This window comes from Crocuta crocuta, unplaced genomic scaffold (assembly GCF_008692635.1).
Source record: "Crocuta crocuta isolate KB4526 unplaced genomic scaffold, BGI_CrCroc_1.0 scaffold127, whole genome shotgun sequence".
In the NCBI taxonomy this organism is placed as follows: domain Eukaryota; kingdom Metazoa; phylum Chordata; class Mammalia; order Carnivora; family Hyaenidae; genus Crocuta; species Crocuta crocuta.
This window is the reverse complement of record NW_027532008.1, coordinates 10594609-10605325: the sequence shown is the minus strand read 5'-3', so window position 1 is coordinate 10605325 and position 10717 is coordinate 10594609. Positions and strand designations below refer to the sequence as shown.

Below are 10717 nucleotides of genomic sequence, written 5' to 3'. Positions count from 1 at the left end.
TAATCTGAAGGTGCCAGGGCGGGGGGCGGGGAGGGGGTGGAGGAGGCGACAGGGCATTTGCTCTTTTCTCTGCTGGGGACAGGACTTCCCCTCCTTAATGACAAAGTCTTGGGGGGCGCCTGGGGGGCTCAGTCGGTTGAGCATCCAACTTTGGCTCAGGTCATGATCTCACAGTCTGTGGGTCCAAGCCCCATGTCGGGCTCTGTGCTGACAGCTCAGAGCCTGGAGCTGCTTCGGATTCTGTGTCTCCCTCTCTCTCTGCCTCTCTCCCGCTCATGCTCTTTGTCTCTCTGTCTCAATAATAAACATTAAAAAAAATTTTTTAAAATAAAGTCTCAAGTCTTCTTCATGCCTCATCAAAGCAAAAGGGCGGTTGTATCTCCAGAGAACAGGCTTGTTTCCTTTCACAGTGTAGACAGAACCGCACAAAACCAAGAGGCAAGGCCTGCCTGCCTGCAGGGACTCTGGTTTGGACGCCCCTGTTCACAGGTGAGCTGCATCTGGTCACTGGTGCCAGGACCCCATGGACTTAATTCATTAAGACAATACACGACTGATCTTTCCTTCACGGCATCTCCAATGTTCAAGATGTACAGCCCACTAATCCACATCACTGAGCACCAGATAGAGAGCATCCCAGTCAAGAGGCTGTGCCCGCACACGCCAGGAGGCCGGCGTGGTTTCTGGCCTCCCAGCCCAGTGCTCTTCAACAGAGAAGAGGGCCAACTTTGACTGGCGGGCATTCTTGGGCAAAAAAACTGCAAGAGGGCAATAAAGATAAAAGCACGCGTGTACAAAAAACTGTATCACCATCTATCTAAAGTGATCTTCAAGGACACAGCCTCCAGGGTTAAAAAACCATCTGACAACCTCCGTACAGGGGGAGATCCTCTGTGGACCCAGAAAGAGGTCTGTGATGCCGTGAGACAAAAAGCCGAAACCAGAAAGACACCACGATTCCAACCCCAAATCTATCCTTTAACTTCGTCTATACAACTTATGGAGAAACCACGAATGGAAGAGCTACACCCGCTGGGGGCGCCTGGGTGGCTCAGTCGGCTGGGCGTCTGAATCGATCTTGGCTCCAGCCACGATCTCAGGGTTTGTGAGTCCGAGCCCCATGTCAGGGTCTGTGCTTGGGGTTCTCTCTCCTCTTCCCCAGCTCACGCTCTCGACCTCTCTCAAAATAAATAAACTTAAAAAAGGAGAAAACGGATGTGCCCGAATGGCGCAGAGCCCAGGAAGCAGGGCGGGGGGTCTCGGGTGCCGGGGACAGAGTCCCGGCCGAAGCCGCGTTTTGGGACGCTGGAGCACACGCACACCCTCCCCACAGCATGGAAGCTTGGGAAGCAGAGGAAAAGCCGGAAACCCTCAAGTCTTACCGTGTGGTTTGCGCCGCAGGCCACATCGCGTACAACCACGTTCGGGACCGGCAGAATCTGCCCGTCTTTCGTCTTCTCGATGAAGATGGCCACCCGTCGGGGCACCAGCTCGCAGTCATACTCTATCCGCTGTGCCCTGGCGATGAACTTCCCGTCCGAGTTGTGTCCTGGAGTGACCAGAGCCGGTGGTCAGTGGCTGTTGACCACCCCGATCTGGCATCGGGGCCTCACGGGACAGTTCTGCCCACCAAGGTGATGCCTTCCCACCCGGGGCTCAACCCATCAGTATCAGGAAATCGATTCTAGGGGGGAGGTGAAACCAATTATTTTTTAGAAATGAATAGGACGGAATGGGAAACCGTCCACACAAGGGTGTTGTTTTGTACAAGTCCTCTGTTCGTGCCTCTGACGTCATCAGGCTGTGACACGCACCACACTTCTTGTGAGCTGTAGCCAAAGTCAGAAGCTGCTGACTCAAAGGAATGGCCTACTGAGAGCCTCCGTGCCCCACCTGGCCCCCAGGCGGGCCAAGAACGGACAGAAAAAGAAAAAGTTCGGCACACAATCTGAGACTGAAGCTTTTGTGACTTGCTAGTAACCTAAACGCAGCACTACGAGGTTAAGATCTAGTTAATGGCACATTCTCATCTTTGCTTTGCCTGACCCAGTAAATGCGTCATGGAGGGGAGGGGGGGGCGCAAGCGCCGGGACACGCTTCTCCAAGGTTACATTCCTATGTTCCAATTCGAAAAGGGATCCTTCTGGATTTGGACAAGGGGACCCAGAGCGGGTTTCAAAGAAAGCCGAGAAGTGTAACGGATTCCGTAGATCTATGTAAGGCCAGCATCTCAAGCTACTTTTGGAGAAGGTGTCCTGGGGAGAGGAGAGTCTGCAGAAGGTGCTCCAAGCGCAGCCTGCGAGCAGCCACTGTCATTAACAAGAGCGTGTGGTTTTCCCTGAAGGGCAACCCGCCTGCCTGCTTGCAGGCCTGGGGCAGCCAGAGGCGGCGGGGGAGCAGACACCCCTCCGGAAGTAGAACGGAAACACACTTCCGGTGTTCTGCCCGGGGCTGGCGATGGCACCAGGGCCTGTGGCCATGGAAACGGTTTCTCCAACAGCCTCTGGCAACTCCCTGGCAACCAACATGGAATGTGCGTAAGGGGCTGTTCTTTCTTATTCACTTCTGACTTGAGGTATATTTAGTTTCACAAAGTCACTGTTCCCTAAAGTCTAAGGCCAGCGAGATGCTCCTTGTTCTATTTATACTGTCTTCCATCTGCCTGCTTTTAATGACGTGGGGACCCAGCAACCCAGATCCGGGGGCCGTGGCGGATCCGGGGTGGCATGCCGCTAGGGAGCCAGCAGAGGGCGCCCACTCCTCACCTCCTACTCGAAAAAGGGCTGGGGTGTGGGAAGGCGCCAGAAGGGGGTGAAAAAAACACTTTGGTGTCAGAAGGGAAAAGAAAATGGGGACCTTGTAAAATCAGGAGGCATTTTCACTTACTGAGAACCGCTCTCCGAGTTCTCCCTTTCTGCTCAATGAGACAGAAGGGAATGTGTTTTTCTGTTTAGGGATGAAAACAGGAGGGGCCCCAGGAACTTTACACGGAATGGGGCACGTGCCTGTACCTGAAACAATCCCCCAGACCAGGGTTCACAGAACAGACTTAATCTTGTATGATGCTCCTGCTTTCAATAAAGGCAAATCTTTAAATATGAAACCCAATGAAGATGCTTTTTTTTTTTTTTTACAACTTTGAAATCCTTTTACGTATAAATGAATTCCCATTATCAGAAGAAAAAAAAAAAGAATCGTTTGTCGGACTCAAGCCTGACTTACTCATTAAGGGCAAGCCACTGTAATGCGCCACAACCCTGTGAGTTAGGACACGCTGTCCCAGTAAATATGGGAGATCTACTTAATGGATCAAGGCTATTATCTGCGATCAATTACCCACATTTCCAACATGCGTGTGCAGGCCCACACTCACTCCTGGCCCCAGATACGCATTTGAATTACAGAGCTTTTAAAAAATGTTTCCATACCCAGCTGACCGTATTCAGGGCACCCAAAGGAATAGAGGTTCCCTTTGCAGTCCATTATCATACTGAATTCAGCTCCACAGGCCACCTTGGTGATTGGCTGGCCGTTGTACATTATCTGAAAAGACAGAACAGGAGACTCTCAGACGTTTCTTTAAAAGACTGATAAAAAGCCTCCACCTCTGTGCAGGTCAGTGTGCAACAATCACTAGATTGCAATGGAAATTTAATGGACTCAACAATTCCGAATGTGAAAGCTTGGGACGCATGTAGAGAAACACCCTTGTGACCCACGCCTTCCCAGCAGAGCAGGATCCCAAGGCACGGCCGACGGCGCCCCGATCCCTGTGTCACTCCGCGTGCCTGACCCTGCGCCCAATCAAGGCTCTCCTCAACTGACCAGCACTAGTTGGGGGGAAGGGGGAAAGCCACAGAAACTGACCCCCACGTGACCCTCCCCCCACCCCCCGAGACCTCACCTAGTCTCTGGCAGTTCGGCCTCGACTTTCAAGAGGAGCTTTCTCACGGTCTCCTCGCCCTCTGCAAGAATACTAGGCCAACTAGTCTCAACCGAAGGTGTGCAGATGAGAAATCAAGTGGTTCAAAGACCGGCAAGAAGACAGCCAAGGGCCCAAGGAACTTAGCGTGGGCTCTGGAAACACATCTAAGACAGCACTTGGAAGCGGTGCTGTTGCACTCATCAGTCAGGGGGAGCCCTCGCCAAGAAGCGTGAGCCCTGGGCTCTGCCTGTCGGTCCTGGCTTCCCTTAGAAACTGTCGAGTTCCTCCTTGGAGCAGATGGCAGACAAGAGAGAGACAGTTCAAAACTTGTTCAAACCACAGGTTAAGTTTGCCCAGGTCTCTCTTTTTTTTGCATTTATTTATTTTTGAGAGAGACTGAGCGCAAGTGGGGGAAGGGCAGAGAGAAGAGGAGACGCAGGCTCCAGGCCCTGAGCTGTCACCACAGAGCCCGACACAGGGCTCGAACTCATGAGCCGTGACATCATGACCTAAGCCAAAGTCGGACGCTTAATTGACTGAGCCACCCAGGCGCCCCCGCCCCCTTTCTAAGAGACGAAATCGGAGTCCCTGCCTTCATCATACACTCACCATAAACCATAAATCGGACACTCACCACTTGGCTGCTTTATATCAGTAGTCATGTGTTAGATGTGATGCCCACCCCTCCCACTTAACCCTACGTCCCTTAGGAATAAAGGACTGTCTGACTCCATCCAGTCTGTGTCCTAGGCACCTGGCAGGGGACAAGGTCAAAACTCAACAAGATCACATCCATGTAACATCTCTCGCCAGAGCGCAGTACAGGCTGGAGCACAGGCCTCTAGAATACATTCTCTCAATGAGGAAGCAAAACCGTTCTCGGCAAGTGTTTCAGCCATGAGCGCGTATTAAGTCTGTTTTAAAGGCACTAACGTGGGGGCACCTGAGGGGTTCAGTCGGTTAAGCATCCAACTTCGGCTCATGAATACCTCATGGTTTGTGAGTCCGAGCCCCGCGTCGGGCTCTGTGCTGACAGCTCAGGGCTTGGAGCTGCTTCGGATTCTGTGTCTCCCTCTCTCTCTGCCCCTCCCCCACTCGTGCTCTGTCTCTTTCCATCTCTCTCAAAAATAAACAAAAAAAGACCATAACGTGCATTCCACTCAAAGACTCTATTTCTACAAGCCATCGCTTCCACTACAGGGAGCAGTACCTGGTCCCACCCCTGAAAATTCAGCACAAAAGTGAAGAGAGAAGGCCGTTGGGCCGGACGAGAGGAGCGCGGGTACCTGAGCCGGGCTCGGAACAGCATCCGTCTGGTTGCCGAGGCCTAGCTGCCCCATCTTGTTCTCCCCAAATGCAAACACGGAGCCTGTCTCTGGAAGGAGAGCGCAGAATCACAGAAGGGAAAAAGAACACTGAAGGCTTCGAACGAGATCGGGAATCAGGGCTCCAAGACAATAAAAGGAGCTACTCTGCCAGGAGAAACCCAAGAAGACTGTTTCCGAACGGGTGGAGCGGACAAGCTCTGAGCAGAACCAGCACACGGCCGGGGCCGAGAGCGCAGAGGAGCACACAGCGCCTCCCGGCCTCCGCCTCCGCCTCCCAGGGGTTCTCTGGGCACTTTTCTGATCCTGACCAAGAGCCGCAGGGACAGCTCTGTCCCCGGTGCCCAAGGTGGATCGTGCAGCCTCATGCCACACGTAGAAGAAACGCGCCATTCCTCACCTGTCAAGGCCAGAGTGTGGTTCCGCCCACAGGCCGCGGATACAATCACTTCGTGGCTGAGACCCTCAATGAGTTTGGGGGCTTCGACCCTCTTGGTGTCACCATGGCCCAGCTGTCCCTTCTCATTTCGACCTGCAGATCAAGAGCGAGACACAGAGGGAAGAGAGGGTGGCCAGAGCAGCGTCACAGAAAAGGCAGGCACGTCTGGGTCCCCCTGGAAGGTGCCCTGCTCTCGGCGGCTGAGATCGAGGAGGAAGAAAGGTCCAGGCTGGGCTTCTCTGTCAACGGCCAGCCTTGCAAGGCCTGCTTGGGTGGGGTCGGGTGCCTGGGGGAAGGGACACAGCGCCTTCTTCCCCAGGGACCTCTCCCTGGGCCACTGCCACCTACTTCACCTTCCCTGACCTGCTTTTCTGGGACAGCAGCTGGGACCCCCCTGGGAGCACTTTCTGAGGCTCTGCCACGGGGGCGGGGCAAGGACATGCTCGGTCCGCCCAAGCAGATGAGCTCACGGAAACACAGTCCTCTCTCTCCCCCCCGCCAGACCACAATTCCCTCGTTCCTTTCTCTCCGAGATGGATTTTAAGAGGAACCATTTTCAACACCTGCCACACGAGAGTTTAATTACCTCAGTGCCCTGGGCATCGTCTGCGGACCATTCGGTTCACTTCTGCCCGTCATTTCTTTCATCTGCCCTGGAGACGACGGCCACCCCACAGCACCAAGCCCACCTCCTGGCCCGCCCTCCACAGGGCCCCTTAGCCTCGGGAACCTGGGTGACGGACAAAGGACAGGACCACACCAGCCACAAGCCCTTCCTGACAACGGGGTCGCCTCTGCCTCTGGAGCCTCACAGGCTGTGAACCAGGAAGGAGGAGGGAGGCCTGAGGGTGCAGGCTCTGCCAGAACCTTCCATGGAGCACTAGCCCTCTGGCAAGGCTCTTAGCTCTGATGCAGACGTGGCGAGGGGAGGGGAGCCCCTCCACCTTCCCTGGTTTCCAACATGGGCTACAACAGCTCCCCAATCAACCGACTCGGTGAGCCCCTCACGGGTCCCCCTGGCCAAGAGAACCACTCGGAGGTAGCCACACAGACTTGGGAGATTTTTCGGGGCTGGGAAGTTGGGGCATTGGAAGGGAGGGGCAGTTTACACCCTCCCTGACGACGAACGAACTTTCATCACGGGAGACACAGAGAGCAGAGCCACGAAGATGAGGCCCAAGCCTCCTAGGCGCCTGCGCAGGAGATGAACGGCCAGCTACGGGAACAACCGCCACTGGACCTGCGCGGATTCCAGCCCCTCCCCTCAGCAGGAGCGGCAGACACCGGCTTCTACCGGGAGCGGTCACGTTCACCGGGAAGGGCAGTCCACCCAGAACGAGTGCCGGGCGCAGCTTTTCGGCCACACGAGAGGCCTGAGTGCCTAGCAGGTACGGACCCCTCGAACGTGATGGGCGGAGCACTGACACTTATGGACGCGGGACCACGTCCCGTGACCTTGAAAGTGGCTGACCGCGAAAGCGGGACATCCCCACTGGCCCCTCCCCGCCCCCTGCAGCACCCAGTCCGCTCACCCCAGGACACCGATCTTTACTCTGGGGCCCAGACGGGTGCCCAGCCTTCAGCGTCACACCTGGCCGCAGGGTCAGCACAGGGGACATTTTTAGAAGCACCACATAAGTGAACTTCAGTGAAGAGATCAGAAACCAGCTATTTCAAGTTTGGAGCTCGGACAGACTGCTGCGTTTGGTGCCGGAACGCCGGGCAGGAGGTGCCCTGGGGGAAGGACCCAGCTCTGTGCCAATCGGAGAAAATGAAAAACCGTGGCGGTGTCAGCATGGCACCCAGAGACTAAAGTTTAAATTTGGGCCAGACACCCTTGTCAGCTTGTCTTTTTTTTTCCAACAGAATCACAAAATTAGCCGAGTGCAGCGAAGACAACAGATGTTAATATATTTGGACTTCGGTACAGCAGCTCATGAAATTGCAAAAAATCGTTCAAACAGACTGAAATAAAAAAGCAGTCATATGGGCTAAAAGCTAGCCAAAGGGCCAGAAACAAAGGGTGGGGACCGGTGCCAGCGTGCCCAGCTGGGAGAGGACTCCAGGAACTACCAGAGGGCGTGGGGCTAAACTGAGCCTCAGTCAATACCTGGATCAGCAATCTGGAAGGGGGAAGGGGCGCCAGCGCGTGGAAGCCAAGGGGACACTGGGGGAGGACAAGGACGCCACCGCCGAGGCGCGCACGCGAGGGGGTCCAGCAGCCAGAAATCAGCACAACTGAGGAAAAGCAAGCTCAGCTGTCGGGAAATCTAGTAAGAAAACAAGCACCGAGCAGCCCGGCCTGTAGGCCTGTGATTCCCCCGGAACCAGAGGCACAGGATCGCAGGGACACAGTGGCCGATGTCATGATGTGGCCCGTGGCATTTAAAGTGGCAAGAACACAGGTCTTANGCGTGCCTAAAATAGGAATTCAATTCTAGGTGCCTCGAGATCAGAAAGATTCAGTCCGAACGTTCAGAAAAAGGTGGTTTAAAAAAGAGGATTCAAAGAATTAGGTGGCCGCATACAAGTGAATGACAGAGAAGTGGAGGAAGGGGATGCGCTTGTAGGGGACAGGAGGGACCAGCCAGAAATCAGGCAGAGGAAACACGGCTGCAAAAAAGGCCACCCTTCCAGGGGGACAGACGGAGGGGGAGGAAGCCCGCGCCGGGGGAGGGTGTGTGTGGGGGTGTCGCGTTCTTGGGTCACCCTGCCCCACCCCAGCCCGGACTTACCCCAGCTCCACAGCTTCCCTTCTGTGGTGATGAGGAGACTATGGGCGGCGCATGAGCCCGATACCACCGTCCGCACCCGGACCCCTGCCAGGCAGCCATATCTGTGGGGTCCCCACAAATTCTGACCGAGATTGCGGTAGGCAGCTGCAAAGGAAAGGAGGCAAATCAGACGCTGTGGCAGCGGCTGGCGGGCGAAAGGCACCCGAGAAATGTCAGCGGCCACCAGGGGCTTTCTCTCCTGGGGTGCAGAGTCACCCCGGCTCCGGGACAAAGTCTGCAACTCCAAGCGGGGTCAGAACGGTGTTGCCGCACCTGTGTGTCTGGGCCCCAACCCGCAGGGACCTCAGGCCCTCGTGCACTGGCCACCAAGCACATCCACGTGCAAGTGGCCAGAGAGGCATGGTGCTCTCCCTCCTGTTGGGAGCCCAACCCAGGGAAGCTGGAGGCGGACCCCATGTCTCCTTCCCCATGCCCTAGGTCACCTTCCCCTGCCTGGTCTCTACCTCGGCCTCCCCCCTGCAGTCAGAGGCTCCTTTTGGAGTCTGCATGTCCCCACCCTCCCTGCACACCTACCAGGCTCTGTGCAGGGGGCGCAGCTGACACCCCTCCCCTACCACATGGTTTCCGGCCTCGGGGGGTCCCACTGTAGTGGCCAGGTCATGGGCCCCTGCCTTTGCCCATGCATTCCCTCCCACAGAATGCCCTTCCCTGTCCCCTGCCTGTTGTTTAAAACCTCGTATCAAGCACCTCCTCTGGGAAGCCCCCCATGACCACATCCCCCCCATACCTGGTCATTCCCCAAGCCTCGTGAGGCTGATCATGGCACTCAGGGTACTGAACTCATGTGCCTTCTACGGTCCTGGCAACCTGAGGGCCTCACCAATGCCTGGCACCCAGGAAGCGCTCAGGACACTGGAGGGTGTGCGGGTGAGAGAAAACAGCTCCCTCCTCCAAAACCTGCTCTTCTTCCTTTCAATGGACAGGGCGTGGCCAATTTTGTGCTGAACATTTTTAATTTGGGGTTCTCAAGGACAGGGACATGAGCACGTTTCTAGGCCTGTGGGGACCATGATGAAATGCCAGCCGCTGCCACGTCAACTGTGTCTCGTTCATCTGGATGTCTGAGCTGATTAGGAGGCTGATCAGTTACCAGGCACCAGTGGAAAAGCATCTGCGAACCTGAGGCCGGTCCTACCCTGCCCGCACCCCACCAGCAGAGGGCGCCAAGCGCACCCTCCTGGAATTGCAGGGGCCACCCTGGCAAAGGGATGCTGAAGCCTCTCCCCCACTAGACACTGCGGGCACTGTGTGTCATAAAGACACACAGCAAGGTCCCTGAGCTTCTCAACCCGGAGACACTCCTCTCTTCCCAAAGGCGGAAGAAAACCAGCTCCCTGGGACAGAGCAGACCAAAAATAACAGCCTTCGTGGGTTACATTCAAGTCTGTTTATCATGAAAACAAGAGGCACGGGGGCATGTGTCATCTCTGGGAAGACAGTGCACGGGGACACCGCGGAGGTGAGCGGTGTGGCAGCTGCCCGGACCTGTGTCACAGGTGGCCAGACACTCTGGTTCGCCAAAGCACCTTCCCCACAGCAGCTCCGGGGGAACCCCTGGCCGAGACACCGGGAGCCTGGCGTCTGGGGCGACACAAGCCAAAGTCAGTGCCCCCCACTGCAGGGCCGGCTCCTCAGCCAGGCTAGCGGTCAGGAGCGGGAGCACGGGTCACTGGGTCACCCCGTAAGTGGAGCGGGCAGGGTGCTGATCCAACGGGGTCTGGGGCAGCGCGCACGCGGGGGCTGGCGAGCTCGCTCCCTGGGGGGTGAGGAGACTTCGGCTTCTGCAGCAGTGGGAGAACAAATCCCCCGCGCCCCTGCGTTTATTCTCCCCGCGAGGTCATGAGAGCCAAGAGGTATTTTAAAATACTTACAGAGAGCTGACACCCGTCAATCTAATTATGTAAAACTTCATTTAAAGGGAGACCCATCTGGGAAGCAAAGGCCGAAAGGGAAAGGACAAAAAGGCTTTAGATGGGCCTGGAGTGCCTTCGACCAGGCCGAGAAAGCGGATCTCCAACCACAGGGTGCTGTCCCTGCCTTCCCTGCCGCACGGGGGTGCAGGGAGCCCAGCAATCCTGCCCCACCCGACAGCCCAAGCTCTGCTCTCCTCTGCCAGCTACTTCCCCTCCGTGGGCCTGAGCGTGTGGAACCGTGAGTACTCCGCTGGCTGGAAGAGCATGGAGAAGTGGCGTGGCCCACCAGCAGGGCTGCAGAGGCTCAGCTAGCTCTCAGG

General features: G+C 56.2%; 1 protein-coding gene across 1 annotated transcript in view; it reads right to left on the bottom strand.

The window, feature by feature from the left end:
- The window catches only part of RCC2 (regulator of chromosome condensation 2), a 23548-nt gene that overhangs the window by 6128 nt on the left and 6703 nt on the right, over positions 1-10717 (bottom strand). The window contains exons 4-8 of the mRNA XM_077775562.1: positions 8425-8568; positions 5651-5782; positions 5212-5300; positions 3429-3543; positions 1383-1549 (exon numbers count right to left, since the gene is read on the bottom strand). Coding sequence (XP_077631688.1) covers positions 1383-1549; positions 3429-3543; positions 5212-5300; positions 5651-5782; positions 8425-8568 — 647 coding nt within the window. The remainder of the gene's footprint in view (positions 1-1382; positions 1550-3428; positions 3544-5211; positions 5301-5650; positions 5783-8424; positions 8569-10717) is intronic.